Source organism: Patella vulgata, chromosome 4 (genome assembly GCF_932274485.2).
Source record: "Patella vulgata chromosome 4, xgPatVulg1.2, whole genome shotgun sequence".
Classification (NCBI taxonomy): domain Eukaryota; kingdom Metazoa; phylum Mollusca; class Gastropoda; family Patellidae; genus Patella; species Patella vulgata.
The window spans coordinates 12,050,140-12,062,880 of record NC_065882.2 but is presented as its reverse complement, the minus strand read 5'-3'; the positions used below and the strand labels follow the sequence as shown (position 1 = coordinate 12,062,880).

Genomic DNA, 12,741 nt, shown 5'->3' with positions numbered 1-12,741 from the left:
GCACAATTTCCCCAATAGCACACTGTATGGAGGGGGGGGGGGGGGCGAATGGTTAGCACATGCGTGCTGTATCAGAAGGTCTGTCATTGAGTCAGCTGGCGTGGTTTCGATTCACCGGTTGTACGTGACAATGAGTAGGGTCACATGTCGTCCATCCTCGTGGGTTTTCTCCTGATTCTCCGGTTTCCTCCCGCTGCTAAAGACTTCTACGCGTAAGCGAATTATTGAAATAAAATTGAACCGTGTGTTAGTCCCGAAATGACCTAATCTGTGTCGAGTAGACGTTAGATCCCATCTCTCGCTCTCTTTCTCTGGGTTCTCCGGTTTCCTCCCGCTGCTAAAGACTCCTACGCGTAAGCGAATTATTGAAATAAAATTGAACCGTGTGTTAGTCCCGAAATTACCTAATCTGTGTCGAGTAAACGTTAGATGCCATCTCTTTCTCTCTCTCTCTCTCTCTCTCTCACACACACACACACACATCGCAGTCGATGCAGAACAAATACTATACTGTAGAAACGTTGTGTTTATTTTAAAGGGCCAAATCTCTATTCTTTGACACCTAGAAATGGACACAAATGGGTCGCAACGCATATAATATGAATGTATACTGATTTACATTCAATCGTTTCTGTTTTACTGTAATTCAAAATCAGTAATGTTCGACGGTTATTCCAGTCTACACCGGTAGTATTCCGCTGTGGGGTAATAATAATAATAATAATAATTGATTTATATAGCACCAACAATTCAACTCAGCGAGCTGCTCCCGGGCGCTTTACATAAGTACAACCAATATAAAATTACAACAATCACAACACATTAATCCATAAAAAAAGACATAAACAAAAAACGGAGAACATTATTTGTGGTAAAAGTCTGACACAAACACAGCTAGAACCGTATTCAATCAGTTGTATATTTGATTAAAAAGTTGGGTTTTGAGATACTTTTTAATAATAATAATAATAATAATAATAATCGTTTTCTATAGCGCTGAACATTCAGTCAGTCTGAGTGCTCTGTGGCGCTTTTTTAAAAACCTTTAATAGAATTTGCGCTTTTGGTTTCGTTTGATATTGAATTCCGTAGCTTCGGAGCACCGACTGCGAATGGTCTATCACCGGAGTTGGTTTTTGAAAAAGGCTTAATTAAGAGGTTGTCTGATTGTGAGGTATTGAGGTAAAGAATCGTCATTTAGACAACGTAAGAGACAGTATTTTAAAATTGATACGTTGACGGACTAGAAGCCAATGGTTCATATGCTCATTTGGTTTAGTCTTGGTTATGATCCATCCGGGCTGCTTTATTTTGAAGTTTCTGAAGTCGTTTAATTTTATTTTCAAGGAGATTTTACAAAAGTAAATTACAGTAGTCGAGTCTTGATGTAACCATAGTGTTTACCAGCATTTTAGTCGTGTCAATATCAATGAAAGATCTAATTTTTCCAATATTATATATCTGAAAATTAATACTTTTACACATGGCCGAAATTTGTCAAAATTCATGTCCAGATGAGAGTCATAATAAATACCAAGATTTTTTAGAGATATTTCCAATTTGATAGTTTTCTGTTTTAGATTTTGGTAGTTGCTGCCTGCTGCCGACTTCCATTATTTCTGTTTTGTCATCGTTGAGTTTTAATAAATTTGAGTCCATCCATTTACGAATATCTGATAAACAGGCCTCAAGTTTGCATATCTCAGATGGTTCAGAATAAGGTTCAAAAGCTATATAAATTTGAGTGTCGTCGCCGTACAGATGGTAGTTAAGGCCGTGTTTACGAATGTCATTTCCTAAAGATGTTGTGTATGTGGTAAATAATAAAGGACCGAGAACGGAACCCTGTGGCATGCCATACTTTAAAACCGTTGAGTTGGGTGTGGAACCTTTGATAACAACTGTCTGTTTACGGTTTTCAAGGTATGACTGGAACCATGTAAGGGTCTTCCACTTACACCAAAGTATGTTTAGCCTCGTTCATCGAATCGCTTCATTACAAATGGCGCTCGAAAACATTCTGACACGCGATTCATGTGCCATTTTTAAAATTTTCATGTTGTCTTAAATATTGGATATCAGAAGCCCATCTCTTCACGGTAAAATAACAACATCAATATTGAATTAAATTGACCAGTAAGTCTTGTTTGCAATGTTGAAGACTGTAGATGATATTGAGTTAAAGACTTGCCCCCTTTAAACATACATTATGCAAGAGCTAAATCTGCCTATTGCAGGTCTTTCTTTAGGCCTGAAATATATATCTAAATTATTAATTAGACATTAATTAATTTATCCAGACCATAATCAACTCTCGATGTCAACGCTAGCCTGCGATGTTTACTGGATTAGAATACTATTTGCTGCTCCACTTTTATTCTTGATTTAATCATGAAATGGATAATCGAGACTATGTTTTTTATCGTACCGACTTAAGTAATGATGATTGAGGCTAAGCCGAAAATTCAATCGCTAAAATCTGAAATTTTCAGCAAATTCCCCATTATCTAGTTTTTAACTGTTACAGTGCCAGCTCTTTATCTAATCTCCCATAATGTATCTTTAAGATTAGGGGTGGGGTGGGTCTAATTCGTGCACTTTGTATCATAAGTTTTGTCATTGAGGTTCGACCCCACACACAGCTTTCTAGTCGTGTACAATTGATGTGCGCGTAACATATCCCTTGGCAGTTGGAATTCGATATAAGAGTAGGCCATAGTGCCGGTACCCGGGCATAATTTCCCTCATAGCACACTGTATGGAGTATGTCCGTGTAACATTGGCGTACACGTAAAAGAACCCTCGATAGTTAAAATAAAATTGAAACATGTTAATCACGAAACGACCTAGTTTTGTCGAGTGGACGTTAAACCCCATCTCACTCTATATCTGTCTCTGTCTGTCTGTCTCTCTCTCTATTTGCAGACGAGGGAGTGTGTGTGGGTGTGAAGTGGCTTAATTTAACATCAACATCCACAGAGGGCAGGTGGACATTTCATATAATCAGGATTAACGACGCGTGAAGAGATGAGAGATTAACATAATGTGCTAATTGTGTATTGATTAATTACTCATAGTATTAAGTTATCCGGCTAATTCTCGGTTTGCCAGCAGGCTAAAAGTCAATTACGGGGATTAAAAGCTATAATAGCTTTACAAACCGGCACGGACTGGGTAGCTCTATGCGGTGAAGAATACGTGACATGACGAGAAAACAAAATTAACTTGCTCATCCCACCCCCACACGCAGTGGTCACATTGTTTATTGGCCCTGGAACAGAAAGTCACAGAGCGCAGAATATAGATAGGGTTCGTCCTCTGATGCAATCTGTTTCACAGAGAATTACGAGTCTCGTATAATATCTCTGTCATAGATGACTGCCTTAACACGTGCTGTCACAGCACGCGGTGTGAATCATTGGCTGAATGGCGCGTGCATTGTTTACATAAGACATAACTGCTTCGGAGAGAATGCTGCATTTTAGTCATTTTAATACCCATTTACACTAAATCGGAAATAATTTTTACCTACAAATACGTCAAACGCCTTTATTTATTTTTCCAATATATACAAAAAATGTTTTAGAATTTAATTTGTCGCAGGAAAAAAGTTAATATTTCTAGCTCATTAAGCCGCATCAATGTCATCCTTATCAGTGATTGTCGCGGCCAAGCAAATATTCACTGCGGATCAGTGTGCCTCTGATGACTGTAGCTCTTATAAACAATAGCCTCACGTTATTAAGCAAATTTTTGACAGATGGGCGGAGAGAGGCGACGACTATATAAAATGTCGAGAACATAATGCTCCCCAAACCCTTGAAATATTTCCACACAAGTGACCTGGGTAGTATTTGGTTACACAGATGATTTCTTTCGGTGCAGAAAAGTGGGTCGTTTAACCCCATTCCATTTCATTTCTATCGATCTTGACTTTTTGAGGGGGTTTGGATGGCCGAATGGTTAGCGCGTGCGCGTTGTATTATAAGGCCTGTCATTGATTGAACTGGCGTGGTTTCGCTTCCCCGGTTGTACGTGAAAAGGAATAGGGTTGCTTGTCCAACCTCGTGGGTTTTCTCCGGATTCTCTGCTAAATACCCCTACGCGCAAGCGTATTATTGAAATAAAATTGAACCATATGTTAGTCCCGAAATGACCTTGTTTGTGTCGAGTGGACGTTAAACCCCAGCGCTTTCTCGGTCTCTCTCTTGACTTTTTTGGCGAAGTATTTCTAACATCATTTCCCATGAAGTACATGTTAGGCTACTCTACCGATGCTCAGTAGTCTTGATTTGATCTCGGACTGAGCTTAATGTCCTAGGAAAGAACCAGTAGTGAATAAGAGAACTGTGTAGCGTAGGTTGGAGAAAAATGAGCCTTCCATTGGCTTAGATTTCCTTAATTAAAGGCATAATCGTGCCCGTTAAGATACAGTGTCCAAAGATGGTAACCATTTATAGACGCATTCCAAAGGTGCTCAGGAAAGATGATTCTTATCGATGATGACCGTTTTCGCAGACAGACATTACCGGAACACAAATTTTATGGCCATATTATCAAGCCAATGATTGATTCTCACAAAATGTGTGTTCTGTTAATATTTTTTGACCTTCTATTTTGTTCTCCATTTATTTCTTTTGGTTGGTATTTTTCAGAAAATGGAGTTCTTGGACAACTATTGGGATATAGCTGATATTACTATACAGGCGATCCTCTCCATGTTGATTATTTTGACCAATTCTGTGGTTGTTTACACTCTTTCAACAACCCACTGTCTCACTTCCAATGCTAACATAATAATTATAAGTCTTGCTGTAGCTGATTTATTAGTAGGAATATGCCGTCCTTTCAGTTTTGTGTTTGAATTACAAATTCTAGATTCAATACCCGGATGTTTAGCGGCGTACATCGTAGTAATTCTACTAACAGAAGTGTCCATGCACCAATTATTTCTAGTGAGTCTTGATCGTTATTTACTTGTAACCCGGCCATTACGATACGAAAGTATCGTTACGTCTTTTAGATGTAAGGTGTGTATCGCTCTGTCTTGGACAGTCTCGACATTCTTTGCTGCCCTGCCGTTAATGGGTGCTGGACTAAAAACTGAATTAGGACGATTGTGTGTTGCGGAAGATCTGTTTGAACTTTGGTACATTTTTATGCTGTATTTGGTGAATTTTCAGACTGCCGTGTTGCTTATTATGTACATGTATTACAAGATGTATATGATATCTAGAAAACACAGACGTCAGATCCAATCAGAGTTTCAATATCTTTCGCCAAATACCAAACTTAATCTCAAATCTGCTAAAATTTTGTGTGTTATGTGTCTTTATTTCTTGTTGTCATGGACACCGTATTTTTTGATAGTGTTTATAAATATGTTTCGAGGTGAATCTCCAAAGATATGGCTTCTTGATCGCCTTTCTATAAGTTTGGCTTTCGCAAACTCACTCGGTAATCCGCTTCTTTACGCCATTTGCAATAAAAATGTTCGGAAAGCTGTTAAAAAGAAACTTTACTGGATCTGCTGCAGAAAATTTATTTAGTAGACCATGGAGGATAACTGTTGGAACAAAACCAGACAGGACAAACAACGGAACACAAACGGCGGTTAGTTCGCTGAAAATCCAAATATGTAATGGGTATTGTCTTGTAGTCTGTTGTGTATATGTTATGCCATAATTGTTTGAAACCTGGTTGCCAGACAACGAAACATATAAATTTGAAACGGTCTTAAATGCATAGTTTAAAAAATGGAACATGACCTTAAAGTAGCTAAGTCTCTAACTCAATATCATCCAAAATCTTCGACATTGAAAACACGATTTATTTGTCGGTTTAAATCAACATTGATGTTGTGATCTTACCGGGAAAAGATGGGCTTCTGATATCCAATATTTAAGACAAAATAAACATTTTACAATTGGTACACAAATCGTGTACCATAATGCGTTTCAGCGCTATTTGTAATAAGGGACTCGAAAACCGAGGCTAGGCATATTCCACAAGTCATGTCAAACGGTGACGCTATATTCTTATTTGGAGAGCATGCCCAATAAATACTATCGGCGTAGACTGGAATAACCAGAAGCTAGAGATTGAAATTCGATTGAGAAAACTCGCGTATTTCGCCGAACCTAACTGATTAGAAATTACAGTAAAAACAGAAACGATTGAATGTAAATCAATGCCGAAAGAATCATCAAACTATGAACATGTTGACTTTTTAATGTTTTATGACGAATATTTTAATCACAGACTGTTATACAGAGGACGGGTATTTTTTGACGTATATTTTAATCACGGACTGTTATACCGAGGACGGGTATTTTATGATGCATATTTTAATCACGAACTTTTATGTGGAGGACGGGTAATTTATGACGTATATTTTAATCACAGAATGTTATACAGAGGACGGGTATTTTATGACGTATATTGTAATCACGGACTGTTATACGGAGGACGGGTGTTCTATGACGTATATTTTAATCACAGACTGTTTTGCCGAGGACTTGTATTTTATGACATATATTTTAATCACGGACTGTTATAATTTAATAAACAATTACTTACTCTATATGGTTAATAACGAAAATCTCCCAACGACGATGTATATTATTATTATGTTATAAATATGAGTATATTCTGTTTGGGGGGGGGGGGGTTGTCACTGGGTCAAATGTTGTTGATTATAAATATATCCAGATTTTCGATTATTATTAATGAGTTTTATATAGAGTAATTATTGTCCATTGCACATGAAATAAATTATTATTATTATTATTAATATTATTATTATAACACCAACCACCACCAACAACAAAGCCATTTTGCGCACAGAGGTCCATAATACTGATTTGTAATGCGGTTCTTCTCCGTTTCACATCTGTCGTACGCACAAAGAGTAAATAAACTTTTTCAATTTTATTAAATGGAGGTAGAATAAATACTTAACAAAATTCTCGATGTATACTAAAAATGTCGGTCAACTAGCTTAGTGTCTGTTCTCAAGCGGAGATAACTATAGACAGGCAGCCCAAGCAACAAAGCCAGTCTAGCCCCCTCGTATAGATCATATTGACCTTTCAAATGGCATATCTAGGTTTAGTATATGGATCGATACCTTTGGGCCATGGTGACTCGGTAGGTATGGCACTGACCCATATTAACCAGGAGGTCCCGGGTTTGATTCCGGTGTTGTCCGAGAAAATTCCTTTTGTAGTGGTACAAAACGGGGGTCCGACAATGAAAAACGCTGGCGTGTGTCCAGAGGGGGCGAGGGGTCAAGGGGGTCCAAAGAGTGGGTGGAAACGCCACAGTCCTTGTAAAATCGTTACTTACTCTTAACACCGTACCAATAATATGTGTCGTTACATCGTGTTTTAAATGCAAGGTGTTTATCGCTCTGTCAATGTCATGGACATATGCAGTCTCGACATTCAGTGGTGCAGTAAGTGGGAAGGACAACTCTCTAGTCGTTCGGATGGGACTGATCGCCGAGAACCTATTATAGCTACGAGAACGTAGCTAAAAACGTTGTATTTCACTACAAAGACCATAGGCGGCAGGTCATGCCTTACTTAGTCTAACGATCATTTGGAAAAAATCGATGAATGTGAACTTCATTTCATTTTGTCATTTGTTTCTTCGTCAGTTTCATTAGGTGACTTTAATAACACTTAAAAATCAAATATCCCCTACTTTTTTTGAATAGTATATAAGCTTATAAGTTTTCCTATTCTGCAGCTTTGAATCACTTCCCTTCCCTCACGCCTTTGCTTAGCCCATTCACTCCCACAATCTATTGTGATTATTGTTCTCATTGTTTGTTTATTATAATAATTTTATTACCACATAATATAAGCTTGTAGATATCTCTAACAGGAGTCAAATGCCATTAGATCTAGATTTATTGCGAACACATCCCTCCCCTTACTCATATGCTTAGTCTTTTATTCCCCATTTCTCTTCCATTTAGTTATCTATAGGTATTATAGTTCCCAGTGTTTATTATACATAAACTTGTTGGCACTTTGCGTGTCCAAACAGATTTTGATTTGTTTTCGCACCATATCACTCACCATAAGTTATATACATTTCCTTGTTTATATGTGAATTTTTGTTTGTTTTTGTTCTACTTTTTTTTATCCTTAATCTGAAGTGTTGCCAAGCTATTGGTCTAATCTATACTGGGCATTGCTTGTATTATTATAGCCCATTTTGTTAATTGTCTTGTCACATGACTTAGCCTCTGCTGTATTAGAAGTAGTGAGTTTTTAGATTTACATTCTGTTACTACATGTAAGTGCATGCCAGTTTATCATTATTATTTGTCTTTATTATTATTGTTGAATGAACTAGTCATGGTGTTAAGTGTAGGGTTCTGGAACATCAATGGCCTCTTGTCGAAGTTAAATAATGACAAAACGCATAATGATCTATTTCAAATGATAAAAAGTTTAGACATAGTATGTTTTGTAGAAACATGGACCAACTTTGAACAAACTGATGTTGGAGTTTTCGATAGTGCTTTCAAAGGATATTCAGGTCTAACCTTTAGTAGGAAAATAACAGGGATAGGGTCAACAGTTTCAAGGGGGGGGGGGGCTGTGCTATTTTTGTTAAAACCTATCTTAAAAACAAAATCCAATTACTAGACCAAAAAGATGGGGACATTATCTGGATTAAAGTACCAAAAGATATTGCAAATTTACCAAAGGATCTTTACATAGCAACTGTGTACATTCCTCCCCAAAATTCCAAAATATGGCTGAGTAAAAACTACAACCCATTTGACATTCTTGAGCAAGATATCTCAAAATACCAAGTTCTTGGTGATACCCTTCTTGGGGGAGATTTCAATGCCCGTACATATAATGTTGAAGACATTGTGTTTTCTGACAGTAATTCATCTAACCTGAATCTACCATACCCAAACATAATCAACGAAAACTCCAACGTCAATTTTCTCAAAATTAGAAATAACAATGACAAAAAAACTAATCTATGGGGTAGACATCTGATCAATTTATGCAATAGTACTAACACGTGTATTTTAAATGGCAGGTGCGTCGGGGATTTACTTGGAGCATACACTTGCGTAAACTACAACGGGTGTAGTGCGGTTGATTACATTCTAACTGGCGTATCGAACTTCGACCAAATTTCAAGTATGCAGGTATCGCCACTAACATATTTGTCTGACCACTGTTTTGTTTCTTGCAAAATTAAAACTAATAATATCCGTCCAACCGAGGTTAAACCGAAAGTGAATAAACCTATTTCTCCCAAAAAGCAAGATTATATAATAGGGAAAAAGAAGTTAGTTAAAAAATTTGTCTGGCAGGAAAACTCAGATCAAGCCTTCTTGATTGAGCTACATAAACCAAACTCCTGTACATCTATTAACCAATTCATGGTGACGGATCTAAAACCTAATCAAGATGACATACAGCTGGCAACCTCCAATATCAATAATATTCTTATTAATGCCAGTAGGGCCTGTGTTAAATTAGTAACCATAAAGAAACGGCGAAAAAAAAATAAATGGTTTGACCGTGATTGCGAACGATTAAGACATGATATGATGACCGCACAAATTAAACTAAACGATAACCCAACTGACAATATATTAAGAAAGATTTACTATAGTAGGAAAAAAATGTACAAGAGAATTACCAAATTTAAAAGTCGCCAAGCCAAAAATAGTATTTTAGAAAAACTTAATGAAATTCAGAGTCAAAACCCGAAAGAATACTGGAAACTAATAAACTCGTTAATTAAAGAAAACCCCGGGGATGATAAGAATGAGGGCATATCCATTGATAGTTGGGAAAGACACTTTAAAACTCTATTCGAAGATAAAACCATGTCAAACAAACAATGTGAAGAAACAGATGATGCTATCAATTTACTTCTAGAATCAAACAAAACTAATAAGGAAATAAACTCAAAGATAACTGCAATTGAAGTTCGAAAAGCTTTTACGGGACTAAAGAGGAATAAGTCTAGTGGGCCCGACTTAATACTAAATGAGATGCTTCTTGCATCATGTGAGTACATGATTGATGTGTATATAAAATTCTTCAATCTAATTCTTGAATCTGGGAGCTTTCCCGAACAGTGGCGCGAATCGTTCATAGTCCCAATACATAAGAAGGGGAGCATAGAGGACGCTTGTAACTATCGCGGAATTGTGCTAGCCAGCTGCTTGAGTAAATGCTTTTTATCCATTTTAAATAACCGTATATCTAAATATATTGAATATAATAACCTTTTTGACCAAGCACAAAGCGGATTCCGAGCGGGCCGTAGGACGGTGGATAATGTTTTCATTCTTAAGACTTTAATCAACAAATACAAGAAACTTAAGAAACCTCTATATTTATGCTTTGTCGATTTCTCAAAAGCATTTGATTCAGTTTGGCGCAAAGGTCTCCTTCTTAAATTATTGAAACATGACATTAACGGGAAAATATTTGAATTGATTAAATCTATGTATAAAAATACATCCTATGTGGTAAAACACAACAACTCCATTTCAAATAATATTGATTCTACCATGGGAGTTAAGCAAGGATGTGTTTTAAGTCCTACATTTTTTTAATATTTACATCAATGATTTAAACCAATACTTAGACAATTCTACAGACAGTGATAATTATCCTATATTAAATACTACTGGTCTATCCCATCTGCTCTTTGCTGACGATCTTGTGCTGATGTCAGCTACCGAAATAGGATTACAGAACAACCTTGATAATCTAAAACGTTTCTGTGATGACTGGAAACTTGACCTCAATAAAGATAAAAGCAAAGTTATGATCTTTAAAAACAATAATTTGTCTTTGGCCACGTCAATTTAGATATTGTAAAATCTTATCTTTACCTAGGCATTTTCATAAATGATAACGGATCTTTTAAATCAGCTATTGTGAATTTGGAAAAGGCTAGGAGAGCCTGGTTTGGCTTAAGACATAAAGTCTGTACATCTAATCGCCTTCCAACACATGTTCTGATAAAACTTTATGAATCAGTCGTGAAACAAATAGCTTTATATGGTTCAGAGGTTTGGGGGGATAATTTAGTGTTCAGTAAGAACTTTGAGATAGAAAATTGGGATAAAATAAATACGAATAAAATGACCATTAAAATATGTAAATCTATTCTTACACAGCCATTAAAATCATCAAATATAGGCTGCTTGGCCGAATTAGGAATTTTTCCTGTTAATATCGATATATTCCAAAGAATGGCTATGTACTATAAAAGACTAAACGAAAATAGCAATAACTTAAGTAACTCATTACTGAATTCTGCATACCAGGAAGACATAAAAATTTCGCAATCAAACCCAAAACTCTCCTGGTATGCGGCTATCCAAAATATCTTCAAAAAATATGACATTCCTCCAACAACAATTTCGAGACAGAATATTAAAAGTTCAATAGAAAGTAAGTTTAACGATCTCCTTGCTGAATCTTGCGGGCCGAACCAAAAACTCAGAACCTTCGGATTATTCAAAAAGAAATTCACTAACACTCCAAAATATCTAGAGGTTGTTAATAATAAGAAGTTCAAAATTGCGATGTCAAGCCTACGATTAAGTACTCACCAGCTTGCCATTGAAAGGGGTAGATATCTTAAGATACCACTCCAAGATCGTTTCTGTAAAAAATGCAATGCAGGCAAAATTGAATCTGAAAAACATTTTCTTATGGAATGCCAAAATTATGAAGATTTAAGAAAACAATATATATATCAAACCCTTGACAATACTCGTCTAACCTTTTCATTTGAAAACCTATTCGACCCACCGAGTATTATAGCCACAAGTGTCGCAGCCTTTGTCTACCTCTCTTTTCTTAGGAGAGACATCTGTTAAATATGCATGATATTTTATTTTCTTTTATGTGCGCACGCTTTGTTTTGTATTTTGATATATTATGTACCCTGTATGTGGGTCTTATACTGTCGAGTTATGTGATTTAATACTTTGTACATTTTGTTCCATATGCAGGTTTCATACTGTTTATTTATGAGTGCTTTAAATTTATGTCCGTCCATATTTGTGTATCCGTCCATTTTTTTGCACCTGTGTATATTGTATGTTGTCCTCAAGGGAGGTTCCGATGCAATATTGTGTGTCTTGTGTAATAATTGTCATATCGTTATAATCTTTATGTACACAATTATATTGTATGCTGTTCTAAATGGATGTTTCGATGCAATAAAATCTTATCTTATCTTATCTTATATAATATAGGCCTAATATATAGTTGCGTCTGACACACTACAATATCTCTAAAAACATCGTGGGGTAATCATGCAGGCAACGCAAAGTTGGCAATCTGCGCACCAGCTAAATCATAAGCGCAGATTGCAACCTGCGCGCGCGGAGTGCAATCTGCGCAGGACGACACGCAGATTGCAATCTGCGCGAGGGATGAAGATTGCGCCTAACATATACATTACATTCGCATGCACGTAAAAGATCCCTTGTAAGGCAGTTGGAATTCAATATAAGAGCTAGTAGGCCATAGTGCCGCTGCTCGGGGAAAAAATTTCCTCATCATGTCACACTGTATGGCGTAGGCATATGCCCGTCTTCATTAGCCCAGTATTATTAATTTATGAGTTTTGGAGCAGAACAGTGGGACGTTAAACCCCATTTTATTTCATTTCCGTACATAGTTGAGGGGAGGTAATTCAAAGTAGTAATTTGGAGTTATTTGC

General features: G+C 36.7%; 1 protein-coding gene across 1 annotated transcript; it reads left to right on the top strand.

Annotated features, from left to right (window-relative positions):
• Positions 1-1,263: 1,263 nt before the first annotated feature.
• LOC126817793 (beta-2 adrenergic receptor-like) lies at positions 1,264-8,249 on the top strand (the record flags this gene model as incomplete). The annotated part of the gene is made up of 4 exons (XM_056100184.1): positions 1,264-1,284; positions 4,707-4,745; positions 4,953-5,088; positions 8,221-8,249. Coding segments are annotated over 4 exons (225 nt in total), but the record flags the coding sequence as incomplete, so codon positions are not given.
• Positions 8,250-12,741: the final 4,492 nt, after the last annotated feature.